The following is a 21,996-nucleotide window of genomic DNA, read 5'->3' as shown; positions in this document are numbered from 1 at the left end:
TCCAAGTCTCCCACCCGCCCACCCTGGACGCGCGGCGAAAACAGAGGCAAGGCCCGGCCTGGCCCCCCGGCCCGACCCGGCCCCCGCCTCGCGGGCTCTCCTCTCTCCCCTCCTCCTCCTCCTCTTCCTCTCGCCCCCAATCCCGTTCTGTGCTGTCACTGTCTCTATGGCGATGCCTCGCACCACGCAGCCGGCCTCGCGCCCTCACAGGATGCCTTCCTTTAGGTTTGGCTGGCGCGCGCGCGCGCCGAATCCGTCCCTACCGCCCCACTTTCTCCTCCCTTTCGCCCCCCCCTCTCCCTCCCTCCCCGTCACCGTCTAGGCTCTAGCTTGTTCGAGGTTTCCCCCTCCTTCCTTCTCTCCCAACCAACCAGAGGGCAGGCATCCGCACAGTTTTTCGTCACCAAGCAGCGACTCATCCGGTGCATCATCCTGCGCTGAAGTCCAAGCTCTCGTGGGAAATGTAGTTTTTGGGAGAGGCTGCGCAGAAAGAGAGTTATCAACCCGACTTCTGCGATTACCAATGAAGCGCTGGGCGCCAGGGACGTAATCTCGCGATACGTTCTGTAGTGGAGCTGGGCGCTTAATATTCTGAAACTAAAAGTCGCCGGACGCTTTTTGTTTCTTCGTCAGCCTTGCAAAGATTCCCCTGTGCTGTTATTCTTAGGAATAGAGCCCTTAACTCTTTGTTGTTGTTAGTTGCGAATCGGTCCTCTGTCCCAGAGGTCTTGAAACTTGGCCCTTTTATGACTTGTGGACTTCAACTCCCAGAATTCCTTAGCCAGGCATGCTGGCTGAGGAATTTTGGGAGTTGAAGTCCACAAGTCATGAAAGGGCCAGGTTTGAACACGCCTGCTCTGTCCGATACATTTGAAGATCTTTATTATCTTAGTGCTTTACCTAACTAGTAGATAAAAACGGAGGGATCGTTTATCTAAATGCTTTTGATTGCGGTGACAGGAGTTAGCATTTGCTAGTGTGATAAGGAGTTCTCTAACTCACAGCTATTTTTCTAACGATTAAGCGAAACTATAGGTAGAGAAGGGTAAATGACTCCTTCCACAAGGGTTCTTTGCATGGAACGCCTGGTCCAGTGCCGTAGCGTGTGGGGTGCAGGGGGGGCCGGGCGCAACATCTGGGGGGGGCGCGCTCGCACTGAGCTGCTCAGGGAGCCCCAAGGGCTGCACAGAGTTGGCTTGGCTCCGCTCTCGAGCTGCTCTTTCTTGCAAAGCGAAATGAGTCCGGCAGGTGAGATGGGCGGCCACATAAACTGAATAAAATAAATAGAAGCGGCCAACTCTCCGCCCAGGCTCAGGCCAACCGCAAGCGCCCCGCAGGCGCCCTGGCAGGTTTGGCCGAGCGAAGACGGACCCGCTGGCCGGCCGGCCTAGCTTCGTGCGCATGCGTGGCTTTATTTAGCGGGGCTCACGTGCGAGCTTGAATGCAGCGGCTCTTGCAGGTCGGAGCCCCGCCCAGCCGCCCTCGAGAGGGACCCGGAAGCATCCCGCATGCGCGCGACTCTTCTTGGAAAGTCTACGCCGCTGCGGGGCGCGTCTTTTCAGCAGTGCCATGACGTCACCGCCCGCCCGCCCCTCTATTTCCGCTTCCGGTTGCCTTGCCCTGGGTGCTGACAACCCACGCTACGCCACTGGCCTGGTCTGTGCATAGATGGTTATGTGTTTGGGAAATGAAATGGGGTGGTTTTGTTTTGGGTCAGGGTGAAAGGCATTACAGTATTTAGAGCAGCAATTGTTGCACTACTATGGCAAGAGTGGAAAAAAAGCCAACGCTGATGGGGTTCCTTGATGATAAAGCATGCAGACATAAGCGTTTAGGCAACAACCAGTTCAGTCCCAGTTCCGCCTTTTTCTCCAGCTTGGACTCTGCAGGATGGATGCCTTCAGCATCAATACGAAATCCCAAGAACTCAGTGGAAAGGGACCCCAATTTTACACTTGTCCCTCTTTAGTTTGAGTCCTGCTTTTCCGGAACCATTGAAGGATGGCTTTGAGCCTCCTTGCAAGCACCTCCTTGGACTCACCAGGGATGAGCACATTGTCGAAATAGGGGCAAACCCCTGGAATGCCCTTGAGCGTACACTCCATAGCTCCCTGGAAGATTCCTGGGGCTATGCTAACCCCAAATTGAATGTGTTTGACTCTAAAAGCCACCCCTGTGTGTCATGTTTGTGCAGCTGCTGTGGCCTCATCCACAGGTAACTGCTGATAGGCCTGTGCCAAATCTAATTTAGTGAACATGGTACCCCCTTGCAGCGACGCCAAAATGTGGCTAATGACTGGCACTGGGTACGCGTGCTGCTGTAGTGCCCGGTTAATGGTGCACTTGTAATCAGTGCAAATCCTGACCTCCCTGTTGGCCTTAAGTGGCGTGACAATGGGAGTTTCCCATTCACCTCCATCTACGGGCTGCAGTACCCCCTGACTGACTAGCTTGTCAGCTCTGCATAGATTTTGTGTTTCAGTGCAAATGGCAGTCTATAAGGCTTGATCCTAATAGGCGTTACGGCAAGATCAAGCTTAAAGGCTATCGGAGGGCACTTGTGCTCTCCCAGGCTCATGTCAAAAACATCTGTGAATTTCTCGCATACTGACGCCAAGTTCGCTGCTTGTGCCCGGTGGATCCTGGTTACGGTACTTGAATGCCCAGTGCATCAAACCAATCAAGCCCTATTAAGCTCGTTCTCTGGCCCTCCACCACAATCACATCTAGAGCCCCTGAAAACCCCTTGAATTTGACGGCTAAGGTGGCCTTGCCTTTGATGGCTACTTGGTTCTGGAAGTCAGTTAGAATGATGTTGGATGGCCTAAGCTTGGCCCACCTCTTGCTGCGGTTGCACACGAACCGGAAAGTCTCCAGGGAAATAAAGGATATAGCTGAACCAGTGTCCAGTTCCATCCTGCAAGGAACACCTTGCATCTCGAAGCCAAAGTTTTGATTTAAGGGGGTGGTGAGCTCCAGTGTGGCAAACACTCTGATGACTGGAGCAGAACCCTACTGTATGCTGCCCCGGGGCCCTGGTACCTCTCCTGATCAGATCGTCTGATTGGCGGTCCTTCTGGCGACCTCTACAGATGGCTGCGATGTGGCCGGATTTCCCACAGTCCGCTCGTTGGTGGTGGCTGCCACAGCCCAAACACCGAAAGAAGGGAACTGCCTTGTACGGGGGCTTCAGTTCTTTGTCGTGGTGCCTTTGGATCTTGTTGACTTTGTGGTTGGAGTCGATGTCTTCTGGATGCTCGGTGTCCTCGTGGTGGACGGCTTCCTCGTGAGGAGTGCTTTTGGCGGGCCAGAACGCATTCACGGCTCCGGCGGCGGCGGCTTCGTCTGCCATGACTTCTTTTAGGGCTTCCTGGATTGAGAGAGTCTCTTTTACAAAAAGTTTTTGTTGTAACTCTCTGCTCCTGAGTCCACAGACGAGTCGGTCATGAAGCCTTTTTTCCAAGTCCGAAAATTGGCACAGGTGCAAAGCCTGTCTCAACGCCGCGATGAATTCTGTGGCCGTCTCGCCAGGTTGTTGTACTCGTTGTTCGAAGGCATGCCTCCACGCTATCACCCACAGCTTTGGTTGGAAATGGTCACCGAACCGTTTCTTCAGATCCGCATAAGTAACGGACTCCAGCTGCGCCGGTGCGACTAAGTTCTCCGCGATGTTGAATGTTGCAGACCCCCAGACACAGAGAAGTGTTGTGGCTTCAGGCCATCTTCAGTGACTTGGTTTGCATGGAGGTAGTTCTCTACTCTTGAAATGTAGGATGACCATCTCTCTGGGTGAGTGATGTCAAATTCCTTGAGCTTTCTGACTTTCGCCATGGCAGAAGTCTTCGCGGCTCGTTTCTCGTGTTGCCTCGTGCTGCTTCTCTTCGTAGGACCTGGGATGGGTCCGCAGGGTGGGGTGGTCGCTAGCGTGGCTTGCTAGGCTGACCGAGAAGGGGGGGACACAGTCCCTGCCAGGTGCTGTGCTGGCCTCACCCTTAGTGACTTTGAGCTCTTTCAGAGAAGCAGCACTGGTCTCCAGTGTTGGGTAGTGAGTTCTTGGCTGGCAATAAGAGAATGAGAGGTTGCAAACAGGAACATTGCTTTATTGAGGCAAACAGGAACAGAACTGAAACAGAGGCTTCTGCACAGCTACTTATATGGTTGGCCACTAGGCAGCAGCCAGTAGGTTTAAAGGAACCCATTCCCACCCCAAATCATCCAGTGATCTTCTTGGAGACAGCAAGCTGGCTGGTCAGTGACCATTACACAGACACACCAATTGAGCAACCTTAAGCAGCATTCAAACAGACATGTGAAACAGTTCAAGTAAAATCCCAATACCACACCAATAGCCACAGTGAAGAAGGTAGAAAGGGCGGAAAGATGGTGGAGTACGTAGGCTGGCACAAAAACCATGGAAAGCAGGAAAGGGAATGACAGAATGGCCCCATTTGCCCTATAAATACCCTCCGGAATCTTATCTATGGACAAGAATTAAAAAAACTTCTTGGATGAGAAGCAAAACCATTTTTAAAAAAACAAACAAAAACAAAAACTAAATAAAATCCAGTTGCCTTTTGGAAAAAGCACTTTTGGGACTCTGGAATCTTGCTTCAGTCGAAATCTGGGTACTTGCAATGACTGCTTTGGACTGAAATTGTTTCAGAATGAAACATTTTTGTGTTCACATTCCAATGTTCTGTTGGAAGAATTGCTTAGAAAGTGATATATTTAATTAAGTATGAAGGAAGATAAATATCTTTATCTAAGAGTAGCTTAGTGCTCTTTATCGAAGAGCACTCATGTTCTATTGATTTCTTTCAATATTATCACATTGAGCACATTTACTAGGAAAATTTTTATAATATTACTGCAATAGGTATAGTTTGGAGAGATGATCTAGTATCTAAATGTGTCCTGAAGGTAATGTTACATATTAACAAAACCACAATTGAGATTTCATTAACCTTTTAGAACTAGCCATAATTCTGTACTACTGTGATCTATAACATGATCTGAGATTCATTAGAGTTCTATAAGTACCAAAAATCTATATAAACAAACAACATGCAATGTCATGGCTTTATTGAACAGTCAATATTCTTTTTTTAAAAAAAGTAAGATAATTTCAAAGGTTTTCATAATTTGATCAGTCAGTGGTTCGTTTGGAGATATTTTGGGCCACTCCCATTCACATAACTGCCTCAATTTATTGATACTTTAGGACTGCCTTGCATGATTTTCTCACTTTAGATCATACCATATAGGTCAGTGATGGCGAACCTTTTAGGGACTGAGTTCCCAAACTGCAACCCAAAACCCACTTACGTATCGCCGGGTGATGGGTGGGCGTGGCCCACTGGGTGGGTATGGCGCACTGGGCGTGGTTACAGTGGGCATGGCCAGGGTGGGCGTGGATGACAGGCAATTAATGTGTCATGAAAATTGAGCCATGCATAAAAAAAATACTTAATGTAGAAACTGGTAATCAGATCACAAAACCACATCTACTTCTTTGAGAGATACCACATGATTTTCCCATTTGCCCACTGGATGCAAAACAGACATGGAGGATTAATGGCCTTTAGGACAATAAATCTGATGAGTAGCTCACTGTAGAAGAAACTTACTACAATTAGTCCTCAACTTACAACAGTTCATATAGTGACCCTTCAAAGTTATAATAGCAGTGAAAATAAAAACGACTTACCATTTTTCACACTTACAACTATTGCAGCATCCCAGGGTCATGTGATCAAAATTCAGACACTTGTCATATTTATCACAGTTGCAGTGTCCCAGGGTCATGTGATTACCTTTTGCAACCTTCTGACAAGCAGTCAGTGGGGAAGCCAGATTCACTTAACATCAGTGTTTCTAACTTCACAACTGCAGTGATTCACTTAACAGCTGTGTCAAGAAAGGACGTAAAATGGGGCAAAATTCACTTAATAGTTGTCTCGCTTAGCAACAGAGATTTTGGGCTCAACTGTGGTTGTAAATAAAGGACTACCTGTACATTTTTTTTACAAAAACTAGTTGCTCACTGATAACCAAAAAGCCTGATGAACCAACCATACAAATGGCAGGTCTTCTTCCACCAAGTCCGATTGCTATCCAGCTTTTCCCAACTTGGATTAATCCTTCCAGAGAATTCTAGGACTCATCATCCAAGCTCATTTCTTATACTCTTATATTCTTCAAGTAATTATAAACTTTTGTGCTGTTTCTAGTGATATATGTGGTTATTTGGAACTGCTTATTAGTCCTGTAGAATTTCTATGTTTAATGGCAGAGTCATATTATACACACACACACACACACATATACTTCTCAAAAAAATAAAGGGAACACAAGATAAGACATCCTACTATTAAATACAGTATATATATATATATATATATATATATATATATATATATGTTTCAAATGTTAACTATTTAGATTACCTTGCTAGGCCCCAAACAAGGGGCAAATCTTTATTTCCTGTTTTCAGCCTATCTTGAAGGCTATCGAACAGGCAGTAGTCACACCGGACCAGTGGCGTAGCGTGGGTTGTCAGCACCCGGGGCAAGGCAACCGGAAGCGGAAATAGAGGGGCGGGCGGGCGGTGACGTCACGGCACCGCCGAAAAGACGCGCCCCGCAGCGGCGTAGACTTTCCAAGAAGAGTCGCGCGCATGCGGGATGCTTCCGGGTCCCTCTCGAGGGCGGATGGGCGGGGCTCCGACCTGCAAGAGCCGCTGCATTCAAGCTCGCACGTGAGCCCCGCTAAATAAAGCCACGCATGCGCACGAAGCTAGGCCGGCCGGCCGGCGGGTCCGTCTTTGCTCGGCCAAGCCTGCCGGGGCGCCTGCAGGGCGCTTGCGGTTGGCCTGAGCCTGGGCGGAGAGTTGGCCGCTTCTATTTATTTTATTCAGTTTATGTGGCCGCCCATCTCACCTGCCGGACTCGTTTCGCTTTGCAAGAAAGAGCAGCTCGAGAGCGGAGCCAAGCCGACTCTGTGCAGCCCTTGGGGCTCCCTGAGCAGCTCAGTGCGAGCGCGCCCCCCCAGATGTTGCGCCCGGTGCGGCCGCCCCCCCCTGCACCCCCCACGCTACGCCACTGCACCGGACAATTCATATATTTGTGTAAATTACTAACAAAGAATTAAAGGGAAACTGCCTCATATGCAATCAGCCCAGGTTCGAATCTCAGAAGGGTATAGCTGACTGATGACGACTAAGGAGTCAGAAATGCATCTCAGTTTCCCTTTAATTCTTTGTTAGTAATTTACACAAATATATGAATTGTCCGGTGTGACTACTGCCTGTTCGATAGCCTTCAAGATAGGCTGAAAACAGGAAATAAAGATTTGCCCCATGTTTGGGGCCTAGCAAGGTAATCTAAATAGTTAACATTTGAAACATATCTTCCCTTGCAGAAAAAAGCTAACAGAGCGAGAGAGACCTTGTGGCTTAGAGGCAAATAACACTGCCTCATATGCAATCAGCCCAGGTTCGAATCTCAGAAGGGTATAGCTGACTGATGACGACTAAGGAGTCAGAAATGCATCTCAGTTTCCCTTTAATTCTTTGTTAGTAATTTACACACACACACACACACACACACACACACACACACACATATATATATATATATATATATATATATATATATATATATGTGTGTGTGTGTGTGTGTGTGTGTGTGTGTTTTCTGAGGTTTTCGCGGGTGTTCGTATGTGGATCTTTGGTTATTCGGGTTTTTCCCCGCGTAGAACTAAAGGTGTAGGGGCGACGTTTCGACGGAATCCCATCCGTCATCATCAGGCTAGTGGCTTCTGCTTCCTTCTTCTGGGAGAAGCATGTGGCTGTTTGTTCCTCTTTTTAAAAGAGGAATCCAACCACAAACCCAAACTCTGGCTCAGATACGTAGATGACACCTTCGTAATCTGGCCACACGGCAAAGAAAAACTGGATGACTTCCTCACACACCTCAATAGCCTACACCCCAAAATACAATTCACCATGGAAACAGAAGCTAACAATCAACTTCCCTTCCTTGATGTCTTAGTCTACAAGAAATCCAACGGCTCCCTAGGACACACTATCTACCATAAAAAAACACACACAAACCGCTATCTGAACGCACTCTCACACCACCACCCAGCACAGATCAACTCCGTAGCCAAGACACTCATCTCCAGAACAAAACACCTAGCTGACGAACAACACCAAAAAACCGAACTACACACTCTCACTAATGTACTAACAGCCAATGGATTCCAAAGAAACACGATTACCAACTTAATCCGAAGAGAGACACCCACAAAAACCCAAGACAGAGAACAAGAAAATGGCAAAGCCCTCCTCCCATACTTAAAAGGGACCACAGACAGAATCAGCAAGGTCCTCCAAAAACACAACATCAAAACAGCATTCTACACAGACAGAAAAATATCCACCATCCTAAGAAACCCCAAGGACATAATTGGCTTAGAAAACCAAGGAGTATACGAAATCCCATGCACCACCTGCCCCACCACATACATCGGACAGACCAACAGAAGAATAAGTGCACGCATTGAAGAGCACAAAAACTCACTCAGAAAAGGAGAACAAACTTCATCCCTGGTCCAACACTTCGAAGCCACGGGACATGAAATTGATTTTAAAAAAACCAAAACTATCGCCAAAATTGAACATTTTAACAACAGAATAATCAGAGAAGCCATTGAGATAGAAAAACGCCCCCACAGCATAAACAAACGAGATGATACCTCTCGCCTACCAACCATTTGGAAACCCGCCTTGATTGACAGACGAGTCCCAACCACCAAGAATGATAGACCCAAACTCATGATAACACCACATGACATCACCACCACACAACCATTCAAAAAGCAAATCCGAACCCACAATGATAACGAGGCACAACCACAAAACAGAAACCTAACTACAGCTGCAACATCAGCCACTTTAAACCCCTCCATACCACACAATAAGCAAACTGACACCCACTATAAAAACATGGCACCACCACAAACACGAAGCCGAACAAAAGCAGCACAACTCACCAGCTCAGGTCTAAGGCTGGCAGCTGAGACCAGCCCATCCACTCAAAACACACCCCCACCCAATCAGAACACACCCACCATTCAAAACACACTCCCACCCAATCAGAACACACTTACTCCCCCACCCAATCAGAGCACACGTCCACCCACAGAACACACCCCCTCTGGCAGTTTAAAAAAGAGGAACAAACAGCCACATGCTTCTCCCAGAAGAAGGAAGCAGAAGCCACTAGCCTGATGATGACGGATGGGATTCCGTCGAAATGTCGCCCCTACACCTTTAGTTCTACGCGGGGAAAATAAATTTTATTTATTTATTTAATTAATTAAATTTTTATACCGCCCTATTCCCGAAGGACTCAGGGCGGTTTACAGGGCAGCATAAAATACAATATAAAAATAGTATAAAATTAAAATAGATTTAATTACTTAAGCCCAACAATTAAAACAATGTTAAAAGCTAAAACCCCTTCAGTCCAGGCCTGATAGATCAAAAAAACAGGTTTTCAGGTCCCGGCGAAATGAACGCAGATCGGGGGCGGTCCGAAGCTCCACCGGTAAATCATTCCAAAGGGCAGGCGCGCCCACAGAGAATGCCCTCCCCCTGGGGATCACCCGCCGGCACTCCTTAACCGCCGGCACCCTGAGAAGGCCCTCCCTGTGCGAGCGCACAGGACAATGGGAAGTTGATGCCGGCAGCAGGTGTTCCCTTACATAATCCGGACCCAAGCCATTTAGAGCTTTATAGGTCATTACCAGCACCTTGAATCTCACCCGGAGGGCAACCAGAAGCCAATGCAGCTCACGGAGAAGAGGTGTTACATGGGAGTATCGGGAAACTCCCATAACAACTCGCACGGCTGCATTCTGCACCAGTTGAAGCTTTCGCGTGGTCCTCAAGGGCAGCCCCATGTAGAGAGCGTTGCAGTAGTCTAGCCGGGAGGTCACAAGCGCATGAGTGACTGTGCGTAGGGCATCTCGGTCCAGATAGGGCCGCAACTGGCGCACCAGACGAATGTGGGCAAAAGCCCCCCTGTTCACGGCTCCTATATGGTCTGCGAAATTCAGCCATGAATCCAAGAGGACGCCCAAGTTGCGAGCCCTATCGACGGGGGGTAACACCTCACCCATCATTAGTGATGGAACAACCTGGTTAACCTGAGATGCCGGTATGCACAGCCACTCAGTCTTGGCAGGATTGAGACGAAGCCTGTTTCTCCCCATCCAAACCCGGACCGCCTCCAGGCAACGGTACATCACGTTGAGTGCATCACTGGGTTGGTTCGGGGTGGAAAGAAAAAGTTGGGCATCATCAGCGTACTGATACCCCACCCCGAAACCATGAATGAGCTCGCCCAGCGGTTTCATGTAGATGTTGAAGAGGAGGGGAGAGAGGACCGACCCCTGCGGGACTCCACAAACGAGAGATCTCGGGGCGGACCTCTGCCCTCCCGTCAACACCGACTGTGAGCGGCCCAGGAGGTAGGAGAACCACCGCAAAACAGTGCCTCCCACTCCCAACCCCCTGAGATGCCGCAGTAGGATACCATGGTCGATGGTATCGAAAGCCGCTGAGAGATCTAAAAGGACTAGGACAGAGGAACATCCCCTGTCCCGAGCCCGCCAGAGATCATTCACCAGTGCAACCAATGCCGTCTCCATGCTGTACCCGGGCCTGAAACCCGATTGGTACGGGTCAAGATTATCAGTTTCCTCCAGGAACAGAGGAAGCTTGATGCGCCACCACACTCTCAACAACCTTCGCCAAAAAGCAGAGGTTGGAGACCGGACAGTAGTTATTTAACACAGCCGGGTCCAGGGCAGGCTTCTTGAGGAGGGGTCTCACCACCGCCTCCTTCAAGGCGGCAGGGAAGATACCCTCCTTCAAGGAAGCAGATATTACTGCCTGGAACCAGCCTTGTGTCTCCTCCCGAGCCACATAAACCAGCCAGGAGGGGCATACACACACACATACATATACATATATAGACACAAACACACACATGTATCTATACTTTAGCTCAGCCATTCCAAGCATGCATTTCTTCTGCTTCACCTATTCTACATAGAATCATGGTTTGTGCATGACCTACACACCTCTACTGTTTACATCAGTTAAAACTTCTGTAAATGCGTAATGTTTTCATGTAAATTTGCCATTTGCACATTCCAACATTTCTGTACTTTTTTTCTCCAAACATCTGATTAAAACCCATTTTTGCACCATTTATTCAGAGCTTGTTTCCGACAGCATGCTGGATCAGACCATAGGCAGTATTGTTTTCTATCATAATGGTTTCTGCTTAGTATATTCCCATGCACACTACTCTTGTTCAGGTTTTACGTGCACTTATGCTCTCTGATACTGGAGAATACAAGAATGATATAGAGATCTTTTGCTTTTACCTTGGGGTGCCACCTCCCAGAGTACTGCATGTCTTTTGGGGGGAGTGTCAGATGAGCAGTCATGGGAAGAGTTAGTGTATTGTTTTCTCAATTTCTATACTAATTATGTTTTTTACGATTTGTAGACTTTCAGCTTTGTAGACTTCAACAGCGTCAGAGAATTTTTCTTGAGACCTGCAGATTTCGGTTTTGATAGTGCACAATTTAGCTTTAGAGGTTTGTGTTGCAAAGAGCAGATAACCAGCATTGCCACAGAAAGGGCAATTCTTCCTAACTGCCATAAGGCATAATTTAGGGAAAGGGATTAGAAGCGTGTCCACCCTATCTGACATAGTAGGATGGATAGATATCCTTAGTTAAGGGTAGATAACCTGGCCTTGTGCCACTTAAGATTTGTTTGATTTGTATACTTTCTTGCAGCAGCTGAACATAGTATGGCATTCCCTCAATTTATCTCACAACTCCTCTAAGGCCCCAGACGTAGTTTCTTAGCTACAAATACACAATTGCAGTTATAAATTCACAAAGAACCAGTTGCACTATGCACTGTTATTTATAAATTAAAAATGGGTTTTAAGGAGAAGCAGGCAAAATAGCAATCTTGTACTTGTTGTCTACAAGACAATTTAGATTTTTAGATGAAAGTTATATCACTAGGAAAAAAATCTAAGGTTTAGATTTAAGGATTAATAGACTAATCCACTGCTAAAATTTCTAATGTTGCATGCTGAAGCAGTTTATAATACCACCATTGCCATTTCTGCAACGTTTGTAAGTATAACCCAATAAAAATGCATTTTCAGACACTGAAGTGGCTTCCTCTTGAAATGAGTATTTTAATAAAATGACCCTAAGCAAATTATCAGATACCAATAAATGGATTTGTTGTTTATATATTGTCTTGCATGGTGTCAACTTGCCAGATGAATCGAAATTTCCACCTTATTTAATTCCACCTCCACTAGAAATCAACTAGGTTAATGTACCACTGAAGAGCTAAATGCCAAATACTTAGCATATCCTTTATGGTAAAAGAATAGGTTTTTACAAGCATGTTTGCAGAAACAAAGTTTTTATTATTTACATAAGCAAGTCCATATTTTAACTCTTTACATTTCCAGAATATTTACATGATTTCAAGATACTGATGAACAAAATTACAAAGGCCATCAAAGCGTTGCAAAAAAAATAATAATCCAACACTGTGCTTTAAAATTTAGGATCTAAAGTAATGTAGAAGAAATGTCAATTTAGCACCTTGGTCAAAATAGTCATGCTATGGTGTTAACATAAGACACTTTTAGTAAGCAGTAGGGATCTCGGAAGTGACTGTGTCCAGAGGTTGCCAATGACAGCTCATAAGTGTGTCAAAAAGTTCTTCGCTTCTCACCATAAATTCTCTGTTCATTCTATGAACATCTATGTTCAGTTGTGGATCTATTCAAATAAACAAAAGTCAGTAAGCAAACCACTGGCAGAATTGCTACATTAAAGAAAACCTTTAAATATAATATAAACATTCTGATGCCCTTAAGATATTATAAGCAATAGACTATCTAGTGAACATGGCCAGTTATGAGAATTGTAGTCCAAATGAACTGAAGATTACCAAATTCCTTTTGTTCCATTTTAAAGTACTAAAACATATTGAATATATTCAACAAAGAAATTTGGGGTACTTGCAACACAAATTTATTATCATTTAACTTATTCACTTTTTAAGGCACTTAAGATTTTGTTGTTTTCGTTGCTAAAGACTAATCAGGCTACCTCCGCTAAAAACAATATATTTAGGAACCTTTTTAATTATGAGATCATGGAGAAAAGAATGAGAAATCTAAAACCAGTTTGTGTCCTGAAAATATTCTGATCTAAAGTGATTTTTAACTAGTTTGGGCTGCAACAGATTTTTATCCTGTTCGTCATTTTTACAGTGTGCAAAGATTTTTGATCCAACAAGCAAATTTTTCAATTTTCTTCTAAATCATGTACTTCCAGAGGGTATTTTCAGTAATTTTCAGAAACAAATCTTCAAACATTTAAGTAGTTTAAGGTTCTTCTAAGCTGGTTCTGCCCTGAAATAGGTCTATTTCTTCCAAGATATTATGTGTAGAACATCTTAAGAGTGCTTCCCATTCAGAAGACTTATTTCCAGAAATCCAAAACTGCCTCCCTGTCCCCCATGATTTGGAGGAGATTCGGCATGCACGTATTTAACAGAAAAGATTAAAAAGATGGGACTATAGCCAATGCAATACAGTAGCCATCTCCCTGCTACAGTTCAAATTTCAAAAATGGATTGGTTTTGATTATACTGTTATTACACTTTCCCCCCAAAGCCCTTAATGGGCTTTATGCAGTATTACTTGGACCACTATCATTGCTGTAAAGGATAATGAAACTTACTCTTGGAAACCTAAACTGTTAAAAAAAAGTGTAGCTAATGGAAAATGAAACGTTTCTGAAGTATTTTTTTAATGTGCAAAATGAAACAGTTCCTCTAGACCATTACATTTTTCCTTATTAGTGTGTTAATCTATGCAATTGAGGATGTTTTATGACTTGTTGGAAATATACTGCCTGCAGCAAAGAACACCCAGAACACAACTACTTGTTCCAGAAACAAATGAACCAATAAAGAACATACAGATTTGGCACATCTTGAAACAGGCCAAGAGCACTCAAGGAGAAAGCAAGGCACACTGTTTATATATTCTTAATTGTTAATATAGTTTATTAAGTAAATACAAGTAGTCCTTGCTTGGGGATGGCAACCGGGATTAGGAAATGCATTACAAAGTGACATGGTTATGCCATGTGATCGTGCCAACATGTGACAGTTCTAGCAGCCTCAGTTGTTGTCATAAAGTGAATCTGACACAGTTGCAGCATTCCATGGTCGCACAATCACCATTTGTGACGTTCTGCTAGCTTGCCCGCTGACTTTGCTTTTTGGAAGCTGGCAGTTAAGATCACAAATGGTGATGTGGGATGCTGCAACATTGTAACTGCGAGCTGGTTGCCAGGTATCTGAACTGTGATCACGTGACAGTATGGACACTATGAGGGTTGTAACTATAAAGACCTACATCCTCCTCATTCAGTGCCATTGTAACTTTGAATGGTGGCTGCATAAGAAGACATTAAGCGAAGACTACCTGTAAGCACAAATTACCCAGGAAAAATCAGACTGGCTCATTTCAGAGGAAAATTGGTCTTATGCTGCATCAAGCATAATTCAACTATCCATATTTTACTGAAACAAGATAAACAATTATCTATGGCTGACGCCAAAATAGCTGAATTTACACACAATAAAGTGAAATCAAGTAACTTTACGCTAGTATGCCATGTAAACTCAGGCATCACGTGGCAAACTACAGTATCTGATCAATCCACCTGCTCATTTTTATGTTATCAACATTTCAAAGATATTCTTCAGATTACTAGTTTTTCGAAGATCTTATCAGAGAAATTATTTGATGATCTAATTCTATATGGCAATATTACTAATATCAACATTACCTTCTGTTATTAGATCATCATTTAAAATCATACCACAGGTATCCTAAAAGAAAGAAAGAAAAATTTATCATTTCTTTAAAAAAATGTACTTTTCATAGTGAAGAAGACAAGTCCCATACACATTCATTTACACTCTTTCAACGGAGAGGGGACAATTGTACATATATGCACATCTCTTGACTTATATGCTCTTCTTGCCTCCTACATATTCAGAGGCATTTCACTTTTGTTTTCCATTAATCCTGCCTTCTCACTTTACATGGAACAGTCCAACCTACTTTAAAAGCCTGACAAAAGTTTATTTTAAACAAAACTCTCCAAATCATGCTTAGCAACATTAAGACAACCATCAATAAACATATTTGGAGGGTAGGGGGGTTCGAGAAATATACAAGAGAGAATTTAGATTTGTAAATTATATGTTGTGGGTTTAAGTTCCACTGTAAAGTCTTATCACATGAGAAAGTACTTCAGGTGTCGTCTTTGAAATTCAAACATCTTACAGAAATACAGGCCTAAGAAACATTTATCCAGAACCTTTTCAGTATCTCCATCTTAAAATTTAATTTATTGCAGCTGAAGACACTGAAAAGCAGCCAATAGATTTAAAGCGTTTAAAAAAATACTAAAGAACTTGGCGTTTCCAGAAATACTAAACTTCACAACTTGTAATTTTCAAGTAGTATAACTGGGAATCATGACAGTTAGACTCCAACAGCTCTAAAAGGCAAAGGGTCATAAACTCTAATTTGATTTACGTGAATACCTGAAATAAAGCTGGATTCATTGCTTGTTGTCCCATATTTCCAGTAGGCTGCATCCTTTCATAAGATGCGTAAGTGTAATTATAATCACCATAGTCAGCATTATAATCTGCATATTCAGGATAATCTCCGTACTCAGGATAGTCATAGCGTTCACCAAAACGAGAACCAAATCGCTCAACATAACGTTCAGGAAAACGATCACCAAAATGCTCAGGGTAACGTTCAGAAAAACGATCACCAAAGCGGCTGCCTCGATCAAAACGGTCAAAACGATCATAGCGATCAAATCGGTCATAGCGTTCATTTCTATCATAATTGTACTGGCGGTAATAGTTTTGATAGTCTTGGTAATAGTCATTGTAACTATAGGGCTGGTACCTTTGAAATTCTGCTTTCAGTCTAAAACACAAAGGGAAAATATTAAGTTAGAATTTAAGAGCACTGTTTACAACTGAATAGGGAAAGTCTACTAAAAACATTGAAAATCCTTAAAAAAAGCTACTACAGATATCACTAGTTACTTCAAATAGCAAAACTCCTACTCTCTCTTAAGTATCTCTTCTGTTTTCATATACTTTCAGCCAAGTTAACTTTGCTTGCACACATTAGCAAAACTACTAAATGCAAATAAAATCACATATTTAAGAGAATATATTGTGAAAAAAATTATACAACAGATTCCCAAACTTTCTTGATCCATAGTACCTCTAAAGGTTTCCAAATTGTGCATTGCAGCATCTTAGGATGCCACAGCAAACTAATAATTCTGTTTATTAAAATATCCTGCAAGACCCTTGGAATTTGCTGTGGTGCCTTGGAATGCAACAGCAGAGTATTTTAGAACTATAGTTATATGCTGTATTTTTTTAATGAAAAGTATTCTTTGAATTTTGGTGACAAAAAGGGCTTTACATTTTGTTTAGGTATACATTGTTTCCTAAATATAAAAGGTAATCATAGAATTACTTTAAAATTATTGTGAACATTAAAAGGGAATAACGAAGTTTGAAAACATGTATAATATATACATAAAAATGTAACAATTTTATTTTCATCCAATCAGAATAAAATAAGCAAAGAAATTCAGATAGATATCAATATCATTAATGAAGAGAAGGGAATCAAAGTGGCAGTAGAGCAACTTAAAACATCCAAACCCCTAATCCTAATGGAACAAGTTATAAACCCTGATTACTTGCATGCATGCTTTGACACAATGTAATTTTGCAAAGAATTAAAGCGTATTAATTCAGTACTTTTTAAAGAAAACCAGAAGCTGACCTGCCTATGTACTGTTTCATAACTGTATTAATAGAAAAAGAAAGCAAAACATTTTGAAAAACATTATTTTTAAGAAACCAAACTCCCTTTTGCAATGAGACACAAATTACAATTTCACAAGAGATTCGAAACCCAAAAGATTTGTTAATTCGCATCAACTACCTTTTAGAAATTCCTAAAGTCAATCGAATTCGTTTTCCACCTAGACCAGGTGCATTCTGACAATCTTGTAGTGCTCTCATCATATCACCTTCATCAGAAAATCTGACAAAACCATAACCCCTGAGGAATTTTAAAACACAAACTTTAGTAATACTGCCAAAAAAGCCACACACAACAGGAGGGGAACATGGGGTGGGAACAAATGGGCAATCAAACTGCATGTGTACCTGACAGGAAAATGGGTGGGGGGGTAGATAGCTTGATGAGGAGCAGGAGAGCTCAGAAAGAGTTTGTGCCAGCAACTAAGGCTGTGTACCCTAAGAACATAAAATTACTCTAAACATCTCAAGTGTTATCAAAACACCTAGGCCAGGGGTAGGCAACCTCGGCTTTTATGACTCATGGACTTCAACTCCCAAAATTCCTGAGTCAGCATAGCATAGCTGACTCAGGAATTCTGGAAGTTGAAGTCCATGAGTCATAAAAGAGCTGAGGTTGCCTACCCCTGACCTAGGCGGACTCTTACTGGTTGAAGATGGACTGGTCATGGGAGGAGATGGGATGTGCAGGGACTTTCTGCATTGTTTTGAACAAGTGCAGGAAGTTCCAGCCTGACTTTACTGCAGCCAGCATCTTTCCATAAAAGAACCTATCGCTTCAACCAAATGGAGTCAAGGATCTTTCTTTCCTAAAAAATCAAGAGTGGGGCAGGTCTGCAGAGCCTCTTTCCAAAGCATTAACTGATGTAAAAGATGACATCCCAAGCTATGCATTTCAATAAAACTGTCTTTCAGTCATAGATCACAGCACACCACATAACATTAAAAAAACAAGAATACAGTACAGTGCTGATTCAACTGTCTCTGCTTTGACTTCAAAAAATTTGAGAAAACTCACAATATTTAGGTTTTGATGTGATTGAGAAATCTGTATTGCATACACACACACACACAAACATTTTGATTCATAATGGGCTACCTGGAATATCCCAGAAGATCTGTGGCCACTTTACAGTCTATACATGATGGATACTTTTTTAAAAAATAGTCATACAGCAAAAAGTCATCCACTTCAGGAGTTAACTCTCCTACAAATATTGCAAATTCAGGCCTGGTAAATTCTGCCCTAACAAATTCTTGCCTTACAAATTCCGGCCTGGAAGAAATTAGAAGAAAAAACATGATTAATCACCTTGCCATGTAAACCTCAGAACCCTGTCTCCACTAGATTACTTTCCAGTGAATATAACTCAGAATACCTACCTAGGATTGATCCAGCCAATACTTGTTTGTCCTTATTCAGGGTGCATCACTAGCACCATACACAGAAAAAAAATATCCTGGTCATGTCTGAACAACATTCCTCTTTATTTTTTTTTAAAAGCAACCAGACTGAAGAAATCCACTTAGTCCCATGCAGGTAAACTTGGCTAGTGCCAATTTCAGTTATAAGCAGATCATGGATTGTATAATTGGCCTTGCACTTTCTATAACTCAAAACAGCCTTTCTCAAAGCACTTAATCCAAATATTACTACCAATATTTATGAGAAAAGGTACCATTTTAAAAACCTGCTTCTCAACAGTAACTTCAGAATGACCAAACACTACAAATTTAAAGGTTTTTGGGCCATTTAATGAAATTGCATTTTCTTTTTTCTTTTATTTGCTCATTGTTATGCCCTGGTAAATGTGTTCATCCATGAAGTTTCTTAAAATCATACAAAAATAATTTGCCACTACCTTCTTCTGGGAATTTTTTTTGAATTTTCAAATTTAGCTACAGCTTGGGATTTTGATGGCTAATCAAAATATTAAACAGGTTCAACTTTCTCAGTTCAAAATTAGCCAGGAAATGAATTTAATCTGAACCCTTTAAAATTAAAAAAAGAAAACACCCTCCCTACATTTTAAATTACGAATTCTATTTTTGTTTTGCTTATACAATTGGAACTGTCTGAAACTTTCTATTTCTATCAGCTTGGTAAATATTTTTTATGAGTTATTCAGCACTTGTGTGTCTAACACAAAAATGTATTTTTATATTCCCAATTCTAAATTTGTTAAATAAAGACAAAGTGATCAAGTAATAGAAGCATATATGAAACCATCCCTTTTATAGTCCAGATTAACCAGTTCTCCAAAACACTGTAAGGTTAGGTACTAGTGTTGTTTTGAACCGAACAATAAACACACACATGTAGACATACATCTTAGCTTAATATTTCAGCAAACATACTAATGCCAATTTAATACATACATCCTATCTATATACTCCATTCAGTTGAAGGCTGAATAACAATTAACCTTCAAATAGCTTTATCAATAATTCTCCTGGCAAATATTCAGTAACTAACTTGTAATAGTCTTAATCTAATTAAAAACTATACCCGTTTCTGTGACATTAAATAAAACTCCACAGCTTAATTTATGGAAACAAATATGCTTGCCAATATCTTGCAATGACCTTCATTTCTAATTCAGATCCCAACAGTGATGCTATTAATAGGCTTCTTGGCTTTCTAGCTTTGGCAAGGCTGTTGTGAATTTTCAGCATGCATCTTCCAAAGTGAAGTTTATATAATGCAGAATGTAGCAAAACCTTCAGTATTGAAGAAAAAAGGTCCAACAGAAAATCATATTTTATGTAACACCAAGAAGGTAAAATTAAGAAACCTTCTGAGAAGCAGTAATCAACCCCAAAGGACCAAATGCAGCCATCACGCTGAGATGTTCTCCAGATGCTTGTCGAACAATTGCCTAGTGCTTTTTTTTTACTTACTTCATTTCACATTTTCAGTTCATCTCCACTGAACCTTTTGAAAGTTGCTAACTAAATTTAACACTTCTGTACAACTGCCTTTTATTGTTTTGTTTGTTTTTTAGCTATGTGATGAGCAGCTTTTCAATTCACAAAGCTTTAAAAAGAATCTGAGGACAATTGAGTGTGCTGGTTCTGATTAACTTCTCACTACTTGATTTAGGTATTATATACAGACAAGAGCCAGTTTTTTTCTTGTCAGTTTCAAGATTTCTTCACCTGCTTGGAATACTAGTAAAATCTGGTCTTCCTGCTCTTGCTTTACTCTTTTTCTTCCGTTTTTTGTGGGGGGATCTCCACCACAGAGGCAGGCTTTCTTTTTTGGCCTTTCCCACTGTATCCTGCTAGAATGAAAAACAGTTATACAGTATTTCATCTCAATTAAATGCCTCCCTCCCTCTCCCGATCACCACCTCGGTGATTTCCCCATATTCACCTTTCCCTTGACAGAAGCCTGGGGTCCCATCTCTCCCTCCGCCTCCCATGAGGGAAAGCAGCCTCTGGGGAAAATGCCTGGCAAAAATAACAGAGCCAAAGGATTGTATGAAAAGCCATATTCCCCTGACTTAGTCAAGCTGGCTATCGGAGTTACTGCTTTTCACGCCAACATTTTGACTCCCTCGGCTTCCTTCATTTAAAAAAAAGGTTAATCATTAGAGGCTGACTGAGCACGTCATTTTAAGATTTCTTTTACAAAAGGATCCTGCTTATTCACTCAGAGAAACTACAGCAGGATAAGATGTGGAGCCGGGTCACTCTTTCTGTTTATTTAAACACAGAAAATGGACTTGGGGCTCTTCTGTTGTAGGCTGTTGTTGGCCAGTCTCAAGGAAATTGTCTGGAATAAGTCTAAAGCACAGCCGAAGGAACTCATGTCTGGTTTTCACAACAGTGACATGCAAGTGACAAAAGTGTCACATTAAAAACAAAAATAAAAAAATAAAAGCCAGCAGAGGCAACTATATGGGAAAAGGGAAGGAGGCAGTAACCAAAGGCAGACAGTAAATCTCACCTCAGGGATACAGATTTAACATTTTTGTTAAGTTTTACTTACATGAATGGTAGCAGTTCCAATGAAGGCCTCCTAAATAGTGAGTGTTATAGGAAAGTCCCACCACAAGAACTCACTGTGCAATAGTGCAGAAAGCAAAGTTTCCTGTTCTGTCCCCAAGCTGCTTCAGTTGGCGTGATTAAAGATTTCACAGCAGGGGAGAACAATTTGTCAGAAATTTATCTGAGGGAAGTATATGGCTAAAAACCCATCATCCCTTCCCCAGGGGTACTGGGTTCAAGCCTGCCGTTTGTCAAGAATTCTGGACAAGATTGTGTTTCCCCCAAATTAGCTAATAATGCAACCGCATTTCTATCAAATTATCTTACCTGGCTAGCCATTGTAAAAAGCTATCTTCGCAAGAAGTCTGTAGTAGCTGCTTTTTCTGATGCTGTATTTAAAAACAAAAGATAAGGTTTTGTGTAAATAAGCCAGATACACATTTTTGCAATGTTATTTACAGATCAGCAGAACACTGAGAGCCACCCTCAATGTTCATTATGTCACTAAAGGTTTTTATTTTTTTTCTATTTGTAGAATTCATTTTTCCAGTTCTAATTAAAATGTGCCATCCTGAAATAGAAGTTATTGACACTAGGAAGTAAAGACAGGGAGAAAATACTTAATGATTAATAATAATATACAGGTAAAATAAGGGTATGAAAAATAGCACTGATCACAATGTACACTATTTCCTTACAACAGGCCAATCTGTACAACTTGGGAATACATACATTTCTAGAAATGTTAGATCTGGAACAGAAGTGACAATATACTTCCGTAACTGTTTTGGGAAGGAGACAGAACGTTACAAAGACAGAATATTCCATGTCGTCCATAAGTAAGTTAAAATAACTTTGAATACTGTTTTTCTTAAGATATAAAAGATATCTCTTTCTTAATTACAGAAGACGGCCATTCACAAACATTT

At 42.2% G+C, this 21,996-nt stretch overlaps 1 protein-coding gene across 15 annotated transcripts in view; it reads right to left on the bottom strand.

The window, feature by feature from the left end:
• Window positions 1–12,515: 12,515 nt before the first annotated feature.
• The window catches only part of LOC308666193 (tRNA selenocysteine 1-associated protein 1-like), a 13,265-nt gene continuing 3,784 nt past the window's right edge, over window positions 12,516–21,996 (bottom strand). For 4 of the 15 annotated variants that reach the window (XM_081324799.1, XM_081324810.1, XM_081324806.1 and 1 more), the window contains exons 3-10: window positions 21,069–21,456; window positions 20,451–20,527; window positions 20,234–20,358; window positions 18,174–18,350; window positions 17,196–17,315; window positions 15,752–16,151; window positions 14,986–15,028; window positions 12,516–12,897 (exon numbers count right to left, since the gene is read on the bottom strand). In XM_081324799.1, the coding sequence (XP_081180925.1) occupies window positions 12,761–12,897; window positions 14,986–15,028; window positions 15,752–16,151; window positions 17,196–17,315; window positions 18,174–18,350; window positions 20,234–20,358; window positions 20,451–20,480 (1,032 nt within the window). In that variant the 5' untranslated portion in view covers window positions 20,481–20,527; window positions 21,069–21,456 and the 3' untranslated portion in view covers window positions 12,516–12,760. Of the gene's footprint in view, window positions 12,898–14,985; window positions 15,029–15,751; window positions 16,152–17,195; window positions 17,316–18,173; window positions 18,351–19,975; window positions 19,996–20,233; window positions 20,359–20,450; window positions 21,002–21,068; window positions 21,457–21,996 lie in introns of those variants that run through there. The other 11 variants (XM_081324807.1, XM_081324808.1, XM_081324801.1 and 8 more) reach the window with 9 other exon arrangements.

The sequence above is a fragment of the Vipera berus genome (genome assembly GCF_964194415.1).
Source record: "Vipera berus genome assembly, chromosome: 3".
Taxonomy (NCBI): Eukaryota; Metazoa; Chordata; class Lepidosauria; order Squamata; family Viperidae; genus Vipera; species Vipera berus.
Note: the sequence above shows the minus strand (reverse complement) of the source record. Positions and strands in the feature narration are given on the sequence as shown.